The 11913-nt window shown below is 42.0% G+C and overlaps 1 protein-coding gene across 1 annotated transcript in view; it reads left to right on the forward strand.

The window, feature by feature from the left end:
• The window catches only part of TOMM20 (translocase of outer mitochondrial membrane 20), a 14969-nt gene that overhangs the window by 1377 nt on the left and 1679 nt on the right, over positions 1-11913 (forward strand). Inside the window, exons 2-4 of the mRNA XM_019527516.1 lie at positions 7330-7376; positions 9638-9719; positions 11688-11830. Coding sequence (XP_019383061.1) covers positions 7330-7376; positions 9638-9719; positions 11688-11830 — 272 coding nt within the window. The remainder of the gene's footprint in view (positions 1-7329; positions 7377-9637; positions 9720-11687; positions 11831-11913) is intronic.

Here is an 11913-nt window from a genome sequence, read left to right on the forward strand (position 1 = left end):
GGGGTTGGGGGGGGGCAGCGTGTTGGAAGTGATGGGCTCTGGGAGGGGACTGGCCATTAATGTTTACAAATCTGTTCTATATTTTGGCATTTTTCTGCAGGGATGCTACTTCAGTGTATTCCTTACAGCAGATACCATGTAATTGGCATTCTGTAATGGAAGGTGCATCAGTTGGTTATAGCCTGCCTGCCTTCATTTTGAAATGAATCAAATTCAAGCTACTACAGACTAAAAAGTCAACATCCAGAAGTCTTAAAAATGGACATTTATTAAATAGCATTCAGAATCGTAGAAGTTTGGGATATTGCAGTGTTACATGGTTTTCATTTTCTTGGCTTTCCATTTTTGCCTTATTGAATGAGAATTGGCTCTAGTGCAAAAAGAGAATTTCTTCCCTTTACTTCAAGGTCTTCCTCAACCTCATTGTATATCTGTTTAGAAGCTACATCCTTATCCCTGTCCTCCTCAGTCTTGTTTGTGGCTGTGTATTACAGTATTTCTGTAGTAATACAACATATTCCATGTTGTAGATTACAATTTTTTCATTACTGGATGTAGATAAAGAACCCACAACTTCAGATTTCTGTGAAGGAAAAAAATTGCTTTTGGGAGTAAATCCATCAGGGTACTAATAATGGCTGTCAGACAGATTAAACAGGTTTTTTTGAGAGAACAGTTGGAAAGAATATACCAAGACATTCAGAAACAACAGTTGAGTAAGGAAGCTGAATAAATTGTTATCAGATCTTCAGTCTTGTATTAGAAGTTTGGTTCTGATAATAGTAACTGTCTTAGCGTTTAGAGATTCTCCAGTGAAATTTGTTTTGGTAAATGTAAACCACTGATCCCTGCTAAAAAGGCAGAGAAATTCCGTTGTGCTTGAAGTTGAAGCATTCGATGGGTCAATGTCATTTGAAGGACAGCAGGCTATATGCAAAGCACAGATATAAGGTGTCTTCTCTGAAACGTTAGACATAAGAGTGAAATGCCAGTCAGCAGCGCTCTCACCGTGTGGAGGTGCATTGCTACGTGAGAAATAGCAACAATACTTTTGTGTAAACATTTTATAAGCAATAGGTCTTCACAATTAATACAGCCCATAGATAACAATATGATATTTTATGGGGTTTTTTTATGATGCTGGATGAGTGCAGAAAATGTTGTACTGCATGTGCTGATGTGCATTTCCTGCAGTCTTGGATAATGTGTCACTTCTGATTGTGGGGCAAGCATGGTATTTTTTCTTTCCTTCCTATAAACAGAAGTGTGCTTGCCACAGTTTGCCTAGGGCTATGTAGGGTGTGTGTCTTGGTTTAATACTGATTGCCTGCATGGCTCCTGAGCCAGTTGGTATTGTGTGTTACTGTGTTAGAGGAAGTACAAGGACTGTTTGTAACTGGACTGTCCTTAGGTAGGTGAATGGCAGTGACTGGTCCAGTACCAGCTGGTTGGGTGGGAAGACCAAGAACACACTGGCCAACATAGCTGTACTACATCTCCTTTTCCCTATAATGTGTTAAGATGACGGTCGGGGGACTCAGAAGGTTAAAGTGAAAATAAATGTCTCCCACTGCAAAAGTACATTCTTTTCTATGCATCCTGAAAGTAAAAAGTACTGACTACTGTTCAGTTTGAAAGCAAAAGCCTCTTAGAATTTGTTCAAATTGACCTCAGACTGAATGTAGGAATGTCATGTATACTCTTGGTTTCAAATAATTTAGAAAGACTAAAATAGCTGTGTTGGGCATTTGCTTTGATATTTCTTGTCCCAAGCATTGGAAAGCATAGATGCATATTATGTGCTACTTCCAGGATCACTAATCTTTGAACTCTTTTGAGTATTTTAAGTTGTTGATGCTTAGTCCTTGCAGCTGGGTTTTAAGAAATGATATTTTTTTATTTGATTTATATGCCATCCAGAAACAGAATACTTACAAACAGGAGAATGATAAAACAACTTAAATAGAAACTAGAATACCAATATAAGATGGAGACCTCCTAAATCAGTGTTTCCCAAACTCTTGATACCTGGAGCATACTTTTTTCTGGATTAAAATTGGCAGCAGACTTTACTCTGACACTTGAAAAGGTGTGTGTGGGGAGAGAGGTGTGGCACAGGGGCTTCCTTGGGGCAGCAGGTGCCTCTGGAGTAGCTGGGGCAGGTCTAAGGTGCCAAATGGGGAAAAACATTTACCTTCTCACATGGGGGATCTCACAGCAGCACACTAGCATGCTCATTCCAGTCTTGGGGAATCACTGCCCTAAACAGTATCTTAGCTTAGGTTTGTTTACTAACCACTTGGCCAAATAGTGCTTCTGAAATCCAGGCTTGGGCTCTGGTGGTCCCTAATGGGGAGTGAGTTCCAGAGCTGAGGAGTGATCACTGAGAATAACTTCCCATGCCAAGTGGTGGTTGCAGAAGGTTGCTCACAGCTGACCTTAGGGATTGCAGTGGGGCATAAGGGAAAAGGGAGTCCCTTGAGTATGTAGGGCCCATACTGTTTAGGGTCTTGTAAGTCAAAACCAGCACCATGAATTTCTCCTGGAAGGGTATTGGGAGTCAATGCAGGCTTTACAGCACTGGAGTTATGTGCTCCTGGCAACCCACTTCAATCAGAAAGTGGACTACTGTGTTCTGCACCAGCTGCTGCTTTCACATGGTCTTCAAGGGTAGTCTTACATAAGAGTACTACATTGCAATAATCTAGCTTTTTGTAAGGCGTGGATGGTGGTGGCAAGATCTGAATCTGAAAGAAAGTGTTGCAGCCTTCTTACCAGATGGAGCTGGTGAAAGGTGCTCTTAGCCACTGCTTCCACTTGAAGATCCATATGCAGCAGAGAATGCAGAAGCCACCCCAAGGCCATGAACCTGAATGACAAGGGAGGCTGAACTCCATCAGTGATAGGTGTCTTTTATCACGTGGTTTGCTCATCACCATCATCTCTGTCTTCTTTGGATTCAGTTTCAATTAGTTCACCCACATCCACTCCCCAACCGCAGCCAGGCAACAGAAAAAGACTGAAACTGGTGTGGGTCAGATGGGAATGAGAGGTAGAGCTCGATGTCATCAGCATACTGATGATCCCTCACTCCAGATCTCTGCAGTCTCACCTAACAGCCTCATGTACACATAGAATAGGAAGAGTGACAAGATGGACTCCATAGGAAAGATCCCAAGGAGCGATGAGCACACACCTATCATCCCCCTCTGAAGTTTTCCTGCTAGGAAAGAGTGGAACCAATTTAGAATGGTCCTATGAATACCCACAAGGTTATATAAATGCTTTAGCAGCACCTCTGAGTCAACTGGATCAAAGACTGCTGAAAGATCTATTAAAATCAGCAGGACACAGTTTCCCTGTTGATCTCCAGGGAAAGATTATTGACCAAGACCACAAACACAGTCTCTGTGCCAGGGGTGGACAAAATGAGGTCCGGGGGCCAGGTGCAGCCTGCCATGCCATTCTATCCGGCCCACGGGGCACCTAAAAAATTTAGAAAATGAATATTAATCTGCCCTGGGCTGCCTGTCATGTGGCCCTTGATGGCTTGCTAAAACTCGGTAAGCGGCCCTCTGCCCAAAATAATTGCCCGGCCTTGCTCTATGCTGTGGCTCTGGTTTGTTGATGTACAAAGCAACTGTTGTGTGAAAGTACAGTCACTACGATCTTTTAGGTAGATGCATTTGGGATTTCTATTATTGACCAAAAATTCTTCAGTGAAATGTATAATTCTGTGTAGTATAAAACAAAACAAAAAACCCCAAAGAATCCATCTCTTTTTAGAATGAGCGAAAGTTTTGATTTCCCTTTAAGTTTGTATGGAATAGCTACTAGGGTTTTCCAACCTATTAGGGTGTTTATACACATGCTCTGGGAAGTGTGTGTGCGTGTGCGCACGGGGGCATTTTAATTAGAGCAGCTCCAGGAGCTGCTGTTAATTAAAACACCTGGAACATCACATGGGTCAGCACCCCCTCACTGAAAAATGATGGCGGGGTGTTTTAGCTAAAGCTTGTTGAATGAGCTTTAGTTAAAGCACCTCTGCTGCCATTTTTCATCATGGGGATGCTGATGCACGTGATGCCAGAGTCTGCTGGAGCGCAGCAGGCTTGATTAATCGTCTGCTCTACACTGTAATTACAGTGTGTCAGAGCAGCCTTGATGCATGTGTATAGGCACCCTTAGTTTTTAGTTACCATGCCCCTTGCTATCCAGGTACTAGTGGTTTGGTCTCTAATTGCTGGACCCAGTGAGTTTATACTATATAGATGTGTAAACCCCCCAAAAACAAACAAAAAAAAAAACCCCACTATAGCTTGTGGATCTGAAACTGTCAAATGCATAGTTAAAACTTCTCTGCATCATTCTCTTGCATATGTAGTTTGGAAATTTGACAGTGGCTTTTTTCAGCTTAAATCAAAATTTTCTCCAATAAAAGAAAGTATCATTAGCTTGTGGGGCTCTTCATCCTTTGTAAGTGGTGTGAACAGCTCTCGGTCTAGGTGTATATGCACACTAATTTTTTTGTACAGTAACTGACACTGAGCTTGATTGGTACATCCTGGAGTTATCTTGTGCATCGTCTGGTGGTACCTTTGGGGTGTAGAGACTCCAAACATTTTCTAGCTTTTGTTTTGAAATTGCTTTCTTTGAAAATCAGGAATTGCAGCCAACTACTTTTCTTGTGGTGTGGAGACCAAAACTAGATGCATATTCCAGGTGAGGCTTCACCAGTGCTGAGTAGAGCAGCAGAATCTCTGTCCTTGATTTACAAAAAACCATGCCTGTTAATATAACCTAGGATGCTATTGGCTTTTCTTGGCAGCAAGAGCACATTGTTGGCATAGTGTAGCCCCCAGGTTCTTTTCTGCAGTACTGCAGCCTAGCCAGTCATCTCTCAAGCTGTATTTGTGTGTGTGGTGACACTTTTATTTGCATTTTTCAACCTTGGAGAACACAAGAACAGCAGCAGAGTTTCCTACTGCCTGAAGAAGAGTGTTTGTGCCCAAAAGCTGGCAAAGAACTTTTTTTTCCAACTGTTTAGTTGATCTAATAAAATATATCACATCTACCCAAGGAAGCTTGCCTGCCTGTGTGCAATTACTGTATTTTTGTGAATTCAAGATGACTTCAGCATTTGGGGGTGAGGTGGGGTGGGGCATGGAGCCTGTCCTGGAGCTGAGTACAAGTTGTTGTGGGCAGGCAGGTGTTGTGACTCAGGCCCTTACTGCGGTTGGAGTCACAGTTGGAACCACAGTAACAGCCCTCACCTTGTTCTCTGTGCCTCTGCTTCACACTGTTGCCGGTGCTTACCCTCTGGCTCTAGCCCAGAGCCTGGAGTGCATGTTACCTCCAGCCCCTTCGTGGCCACATGATGGTGGTAGCGGCCCCAGGGCCACATGGTAGGGCTGAGGCTGGAGCTGAAGTTGCCACCACTGCTTCTGCATAGTCAGGCAGCGGCTGGGGGAGGTCAAGGCAGGTAAGTGCTAAGGGGGTTCAGGTGGGAGCAGAGGCCAGGATAAGGGAATGGGGGGAGGGGGTCAGGCTGGAATGAGCAGGGGATGGTGAGGGTGCAGGCAGCAGAGTGGGTAAGTGGTAAGGGGGGCAGGTGGTGAGGGTCAGGCAGGTAGGGGCAAGATATGGTGGGGCACAGGCAGCAGAGGGGGGAAGTGGTGAGGGTGGCAGGGGCCAGGTCACTTGACTCCCGTGCTGCTTGCCATGCTGCAGTGGTTGCTGGAAGGGGGTGAATTTAAGATGGCCTTCCAATAACTAGGTTATAAATATTCTGTGTTTAGAAACAAATTTAAGATGAACACCCAATAATTAGATATTGTCTTGGTTTCAGGTCAGTACAGTATTGTATTCCAAATGCAGGCCTTTTCACTTGTCCTTGTGGAATTTTGCCTGATTCATTTCAGACCATTTTTCCAGTTTGTCCAGGTCGTTCTGACAGCATTTGAACTTTTAAGATGCTTTCCATAGAAGACATAGCTTGTAGAGCTCCAATTTTCATACATTAGGTAGTCAGCTTGTTCAGATGTTCACAGATATCTTTACAGTGCAGACCACCTCCCATTCCTAACACATTTATAGCTATTAAAGCAGTTGCTTACATGTATGCTAATGTATTTTTAGCTTGCTTTCAGCTGCTAAATTGTATTAAAGAGCAAATCAGTGCTACATGACCAGTTTTTTCTTTGTCAATCCCAGTGTTCTGTGACTGGGTTTTGAGAACAGCTGAGCTAGTACACTTAAGACTTGGTCTGTATTTTTAAAGTATTATTGGTATAACTTTTAGGTGGGAATGGGGTGGTGGTGGTGGTGGTGGGGAGAATCTTAGTTAAAATATTTATGCTAATAAAAGCCCTAGTGTAGACATAATTTAGACTTGGACAATAAAGGGAATAACTATATAATAATCTAATACTAGTATAAAACAGCTATATACCAATGCAAGTGCATTAATGCTTGTGTGACTTACTGTTTTTAAGTATGCCAGTATACCTGTAGCATAGTACAGCTTTTTACTGCAACTTACTGCTCTGGTCCTGTGCTGGCTGATTGACCCTTAAATGTTGGTCCCTTTTCAACTGCTTTATATAATCCACGTATTTATGTTTCAGAGGAGGTGAGATGGAGGGATAGAAAGGTGCTTCTCCCTCAAGCCTATTTTACCAGTTGCTAAGCCTTAGATAAAATTGTTGGGGAAGTTCTTTTGATGTTTTGTTCTTTAGCCTGTAAGCGTCTTTGGACCTTTGTACTCTGCAGTTACCCAGCAGGCTGTATGTAGAGCTTATGTGGCTCAAGGTCTTGAATTTCAAACCAAAATCTTCTAGTTGTGAAGGCTAGGCATTCACGTAAAGGAATCCGATACCCATAATGTAATAATCTGTGCGGTTGATGTTTCACTTTTTTTCCTCCTTGCCTTGATAGGACACAGGGCTCGACTTACTATTTGCTGTATACTTGGTACAGTCAGTGAGAGAAGAACAGTATGCCCAGTATCAACACTCACTCCTTTGGTGGATAGCAGATAACGTGAGAGAGAGAAACTGCATAGAATGCAATTCATACCCAGAGAATAGCAGATTTCTCAGCTAAAGCATTTTTCACTTGCTACCTGTTTAGAGGGTTCAGTGGTAATTCTGGCAGGGAGTAGGTTATAATCCTTCATCAACCATTTTCCTCCTCCAACCATTTAGTAATTGTGATTACAAGTTCCTTATTTTGAAAATAACTTTGCCCTGTTCATTGTTTTGAAGTAAAAGCTGAAAATATATTTTATAATTATAAATTAAAAACATATGATGTTTTTGTTCTCTACAGGAAGGAAGAAACAGAAGCTTGCCAAAGAGAGAGCAGGGCTTTCCAAGGTAATACTGTGTTAATTTATGCAATACTATTTATAAAGATGTTGCATTTGTACCAGGTTTGTTTGTAAGTGGGATCTGTTTAGAGGGTGCTATCCTTGTTCTTACTTCCAACGCATGCAGCCCTCTTACAATATGCACTGTTCGGTTTCTCAGCTTCTATAAATAGCCACACGTAGGGACTTCTGTATGACTGTTCCAGCTCCAAGAGGTGTGGCATAGTTAAACTCCTGTTGAGTTCAGCATTATGAAAACCTGCTTGGTATTATGTCCTTAAGGACTATGAAGGTTTACAAATTGCTAAGAGGGTACAACTTGTGTGACTTGACTTCTGGATAAATAATGGGAGAGGCAAGGATTTCTTAGGGCGATACTTTTAATTGGACCAGCTATGTAGTTGGGATAAAGCTTGACAAGATTTCAAGTGTAAGATACTCTTCATCAGGTCTTTCACTCGAAAGCTTGTCAGGATTTATCCCAGCTATGTAGCTGGTCCAATACAAGATACAATTCTTAAGAAATCGTTGCCTGTAGAATAATTTCTGGACCATTATGGCTACAGCATCACTCACACGCTACCGAATAAATGATAGGTAACTTTCTGTTCAAGTTTTGGATTTGATAACATCTTTTTTCTTATTACTGGTGAATCTCTCTGATGTACAATGTCAGAAATAAACCAGTGTTGCCCAAAATGTTTAGTCTTTCATAGACATTCCGAGTATACTCTTTTACAAATCATTGTAGTTTAAATTCCTTTATAACATCAGCATTGCATTATTATGGTGGAACATGGAATAATGTGCTTAAGGCAGGGGTGGCAGACCCGTGGCACATATCCCACAAATGGCACAGGAAGCCTTTGTATGTGACATGCAGTGGATCAGAGAGGGAACAGAAATCAGAGCTCCCAGGACAAACATGGAGCAGAAAGCAGAGCAACAGATCAGGCAGAGGAAGGGGGTTTGGGTGGTACTCAAAGGGTGCAGGGCTTACCTTGTGGCAAAAAAGATTGGCTGGCCCCCAGTGATTTAAAGAACTTGTATATGATTTTTAGGGCCTTGACAGATGTTACATTTATCACCTTATTAACATGTTAATTGCACCCTCATTGTGCCATAAATTGCAACATGCCACATGTTCAGCAAATTTATAGCATCATAAAATGTAGAACATCTTCGTGTTTGGTTTCTATGGCACTTTAAATTGACTGTCGTCATACTTGCTCTACTGCCTGCTTGTGAGGTGCAGGACAGGGCACTTAAAAATGCTGTGGACAGGAAGCTGCTGTGCTTCTTCCACCATTGGCACGTTTGTAGCCTTGCCCTGTACCCCCTATGCAGTGGATCAGATGGTGTGTAACCAGCCGGTCCAGGACACAGCCCAATCCTTGGGATGGAACAGCGGACAGCCTTGGAACCCAGAGATGCATTATATATAACCTATCTGGATGCTTAGCTGAGTGTTGGGATCTGGTCTGGGGTCTGGAATGTAGCTGTAGTCCTAATCCTACTGTGGGATTAGGCTTGGAGTGGCCCCAGCTCCAAAAGAACAGGCATGCAGCCCAACTGTGCTATACATGTAATACAGACTCAGGACACTGGGAATCCAAAAGTGGGGATCCTGCCCTGCCCTGGGCTTTTAAACATCATGTGTGCAACCCCTCTGGGCTGCAGGCAAGCCTTTTAGTTCTAGGGCTACCCTGTGTCTGATTCTCGCCTCAGGATCCAGTATGGGGCAGTGCTGGGTCCTGTTTGGAGACTAGGGCCTATCGCTAGCCTGATCCTTGGGTTTGTACTGGGGCCAACTGTATCCCCAGACCCAAGGGTCTGTCCCATGCCAAATCCCTATGTCCTCTGCCCCTTGCCAAGTCCCTGTGTTCAACTAAGTGTTGGGATTGGTCATGGCATAGCCCCAGCATCCAGGACACAGCTGCCCATTGCGCGACCCACAGGATCAGGCTTCAGGCAGCCCTAGTGGCATGTGTGGCGTGGCAGGAAGCATGATGTTTGGGATGGGGCATAAAAATCTTCATATTCCAATCACACTGTGTTATTTTAACATCTGCCAAGGACCTTAGAAATATTAATACGACTCTAACGTAGCAGTACATTTTAGATGTGTAAGATGGTAGTACTTAATCCTATTTCATATGTTTCTGTAAAAATGAATAGCTTTTTATTTTTGTTTTAAATTGAACTTTTCTCTGTTTTGTTTATCAGCTTTCTTGCGGGCTGTCTTGCTAATTTTATTCCTTGTTACAGCTCCCTGATCTAAAAGATGCTGAAGCTGTGCAAAAATTCTTTCTTGAAGAGATCCAGCTTGGTGAGGAATTACTAGCACAAGGTAGGTATTGCAAAAATAATTAAAACAAAGAATTTTTTGAAAAAGGGAATACCTCCAGGAAGAGTTTTATATGCTATTGTGTCCTGGCATAAGTATGTTAACTAAATGTTTTGGCCATTGGTATAGGTACAAAAACTTTTTCAGTGCAGCCCTAGCTAATTAGCCTCCCACTCATGACTGGAACTGGGTGCTTTTGTCTTGTGTCCTGAGATGCTCCAAAATTTAAATGCAGATGAGATGCAGGGCTACCTGGTCCAGCTTCACCTTGTGGAGAGTGAGGCCACACTAATTGTATGCTCTAGTTTGAGAGAGGGGGCTACAGAGGGATTCTAGGTGAACCGTTTGGGGCCCCTTTTGGTGATGTTTTCCAGCCTGCCAGGCATATAAGACTGGTGAAGAAACAGGAATCATTGAAAATAGGAAAGAAAGGCACAGCTCAGCTGTGAGAGTGAAGAGGAAGTAAAAATGTATGCAGTGTAGTAGCTCACCATTACTTGGAAGAAGAGTCAGTGCTGAGGGGGACTGTGCTTAATGGGCACTACCACATATTTTATGCAGATAGGCTGCATTAATCGATTTTTGTGATAAGTTCCCATCAGCATGTTTGCCCAATGTAGGCTATGTGTTTTGTAGTCATGCTCAGTGTTGGCTGCATTTAATCAACTTGAGATTTGGTTTCCACTGCTCGAGCACAGGCTGCTTCTGGCAGAAGTTTAATGATAGACATTGTATGTAGCAAGATTTCCTTGTATGCAATTATAAGACGGAGGGGCTCTTTTTTTTCCCTGTGCCAACAGGGTGAAGGGGGGCATGAATAATATAAAAGTACTTATCTTGTATTTGAGTAAATGTGGTAATTTTTTAAATATGCAACAACTATGTAAACAAATCTAGTTCAAAATAATTTAATATTCTGTTCTTTCTTTATATATAATTTGCTGTAACAGATTTCTCTTGCAATTTGTTTGGTCTATACTGCAGTTACTTAGAGGTTAACAATCTTTTCCATGAAGGGTAGAACTAACGCAGTTTGCAAATTAAGCAGTTATAACTAATTTTCTGCACAGTATTGAATAGTTTGGGTAAACCTCAAACCACTATAAAATAAAGTTCCCATGAAAAAAACTGCTGTCATATAAGAATCTACTCTTGGTCTGAAAACAGTGGAATTGGCTCTCCTTTTAAAACTCAGCTTCCAAATTGTGAAAGTAACTGTTTAATGTTTTGGGGTGTTGGTTGTAGCCGTGTTGGTATAAGGACGTAGGCAGACAAGATTCTTTGGGTAAATGTGGTATCTTTTATTGGACCAACTAAATAGTTGGAAAAATTGTTCTTGGCAAGTTTTTGGGAACAAAAAGTAGGGTGTTTGTCCCCGAAAGCTTGCAAGAACATTTTTTCCAACTATTTAGTTGACCTAATAAAAGATATCCCATGTCCCCAAAGAACCTTGATTGTTTAATGTAACATTTAGACTAACCCTGAAACTGGCATCCAGCACTTTCTGCTGGGAAATGTAGTTGTGCAGTTCTACTCTGCAACAATAAATGGGACTCCTGCTGAGATAGTATCAGTAGGATGTCAGCCTAGTTGAGGCAACACTTCCTTTTACTTAGAAAAACCTTAAAGTTAACAGGCATTTCTAAAATCTGTATTCAGTTCTTTAAAACTCATTTCTATATTTAGAGTGTGTGCTTGTGTCAATATATGTAAGGTGGGCTTAGGATGTTTGTTAGGCTAGTAGAAATTAGTGGGTGGACGCTTCCTATTCCAGTTAGCTCTTGGAAATGAAAACAGTTGTATCTGACCTGGTTAGACAGCTTTGGAGTTTGAAAGATTCAAATAAGAGTGGGGAGTTAAAGTGGGAATATTTCTTCAGCAGCATTTGCAGTTTACTTGTATGAAGCAAAGAAAGAAACATTCTGCACCAAAAGCACAATTTTTTTTAAAAAGGAACCTTTTGTCATGTAGGTGAATACGAGAAAGGTGTCGACCACTTGACAAATGCCATTGCTGTGTGTGGACAGCCACAGCAGTTATTACAAGTTTTACAGCAGACTCTTCCTCCACCAGTGTTCCAGATGCTGCTTACTAAGCTCCCAACAATTAGCCAGGTACGTATGGGGAAGTCGAAGTAATTTTAACTGCAATTCTCCAAGAGCGGTAAAAAGTGATTTTTTTTTTTTTTTTTTTTTTT

Source organism: Gavialis gangeticus, unplaced genomic scaffold (assembly GCF_001723915.1).
Source record: "Gavialis gangeticus isolate Ggan-Ray unplaced genomic scaffold, GavGan_comp1, whole genome shotgun sequence".
In the NCBI taxonomy this organism is placed as follows: domain Eukaryota; kingdom Metazoa; phylum Chordata; order Crocodylia; family Gavialidae; genus Gavialis; species Gavialis gangeticus.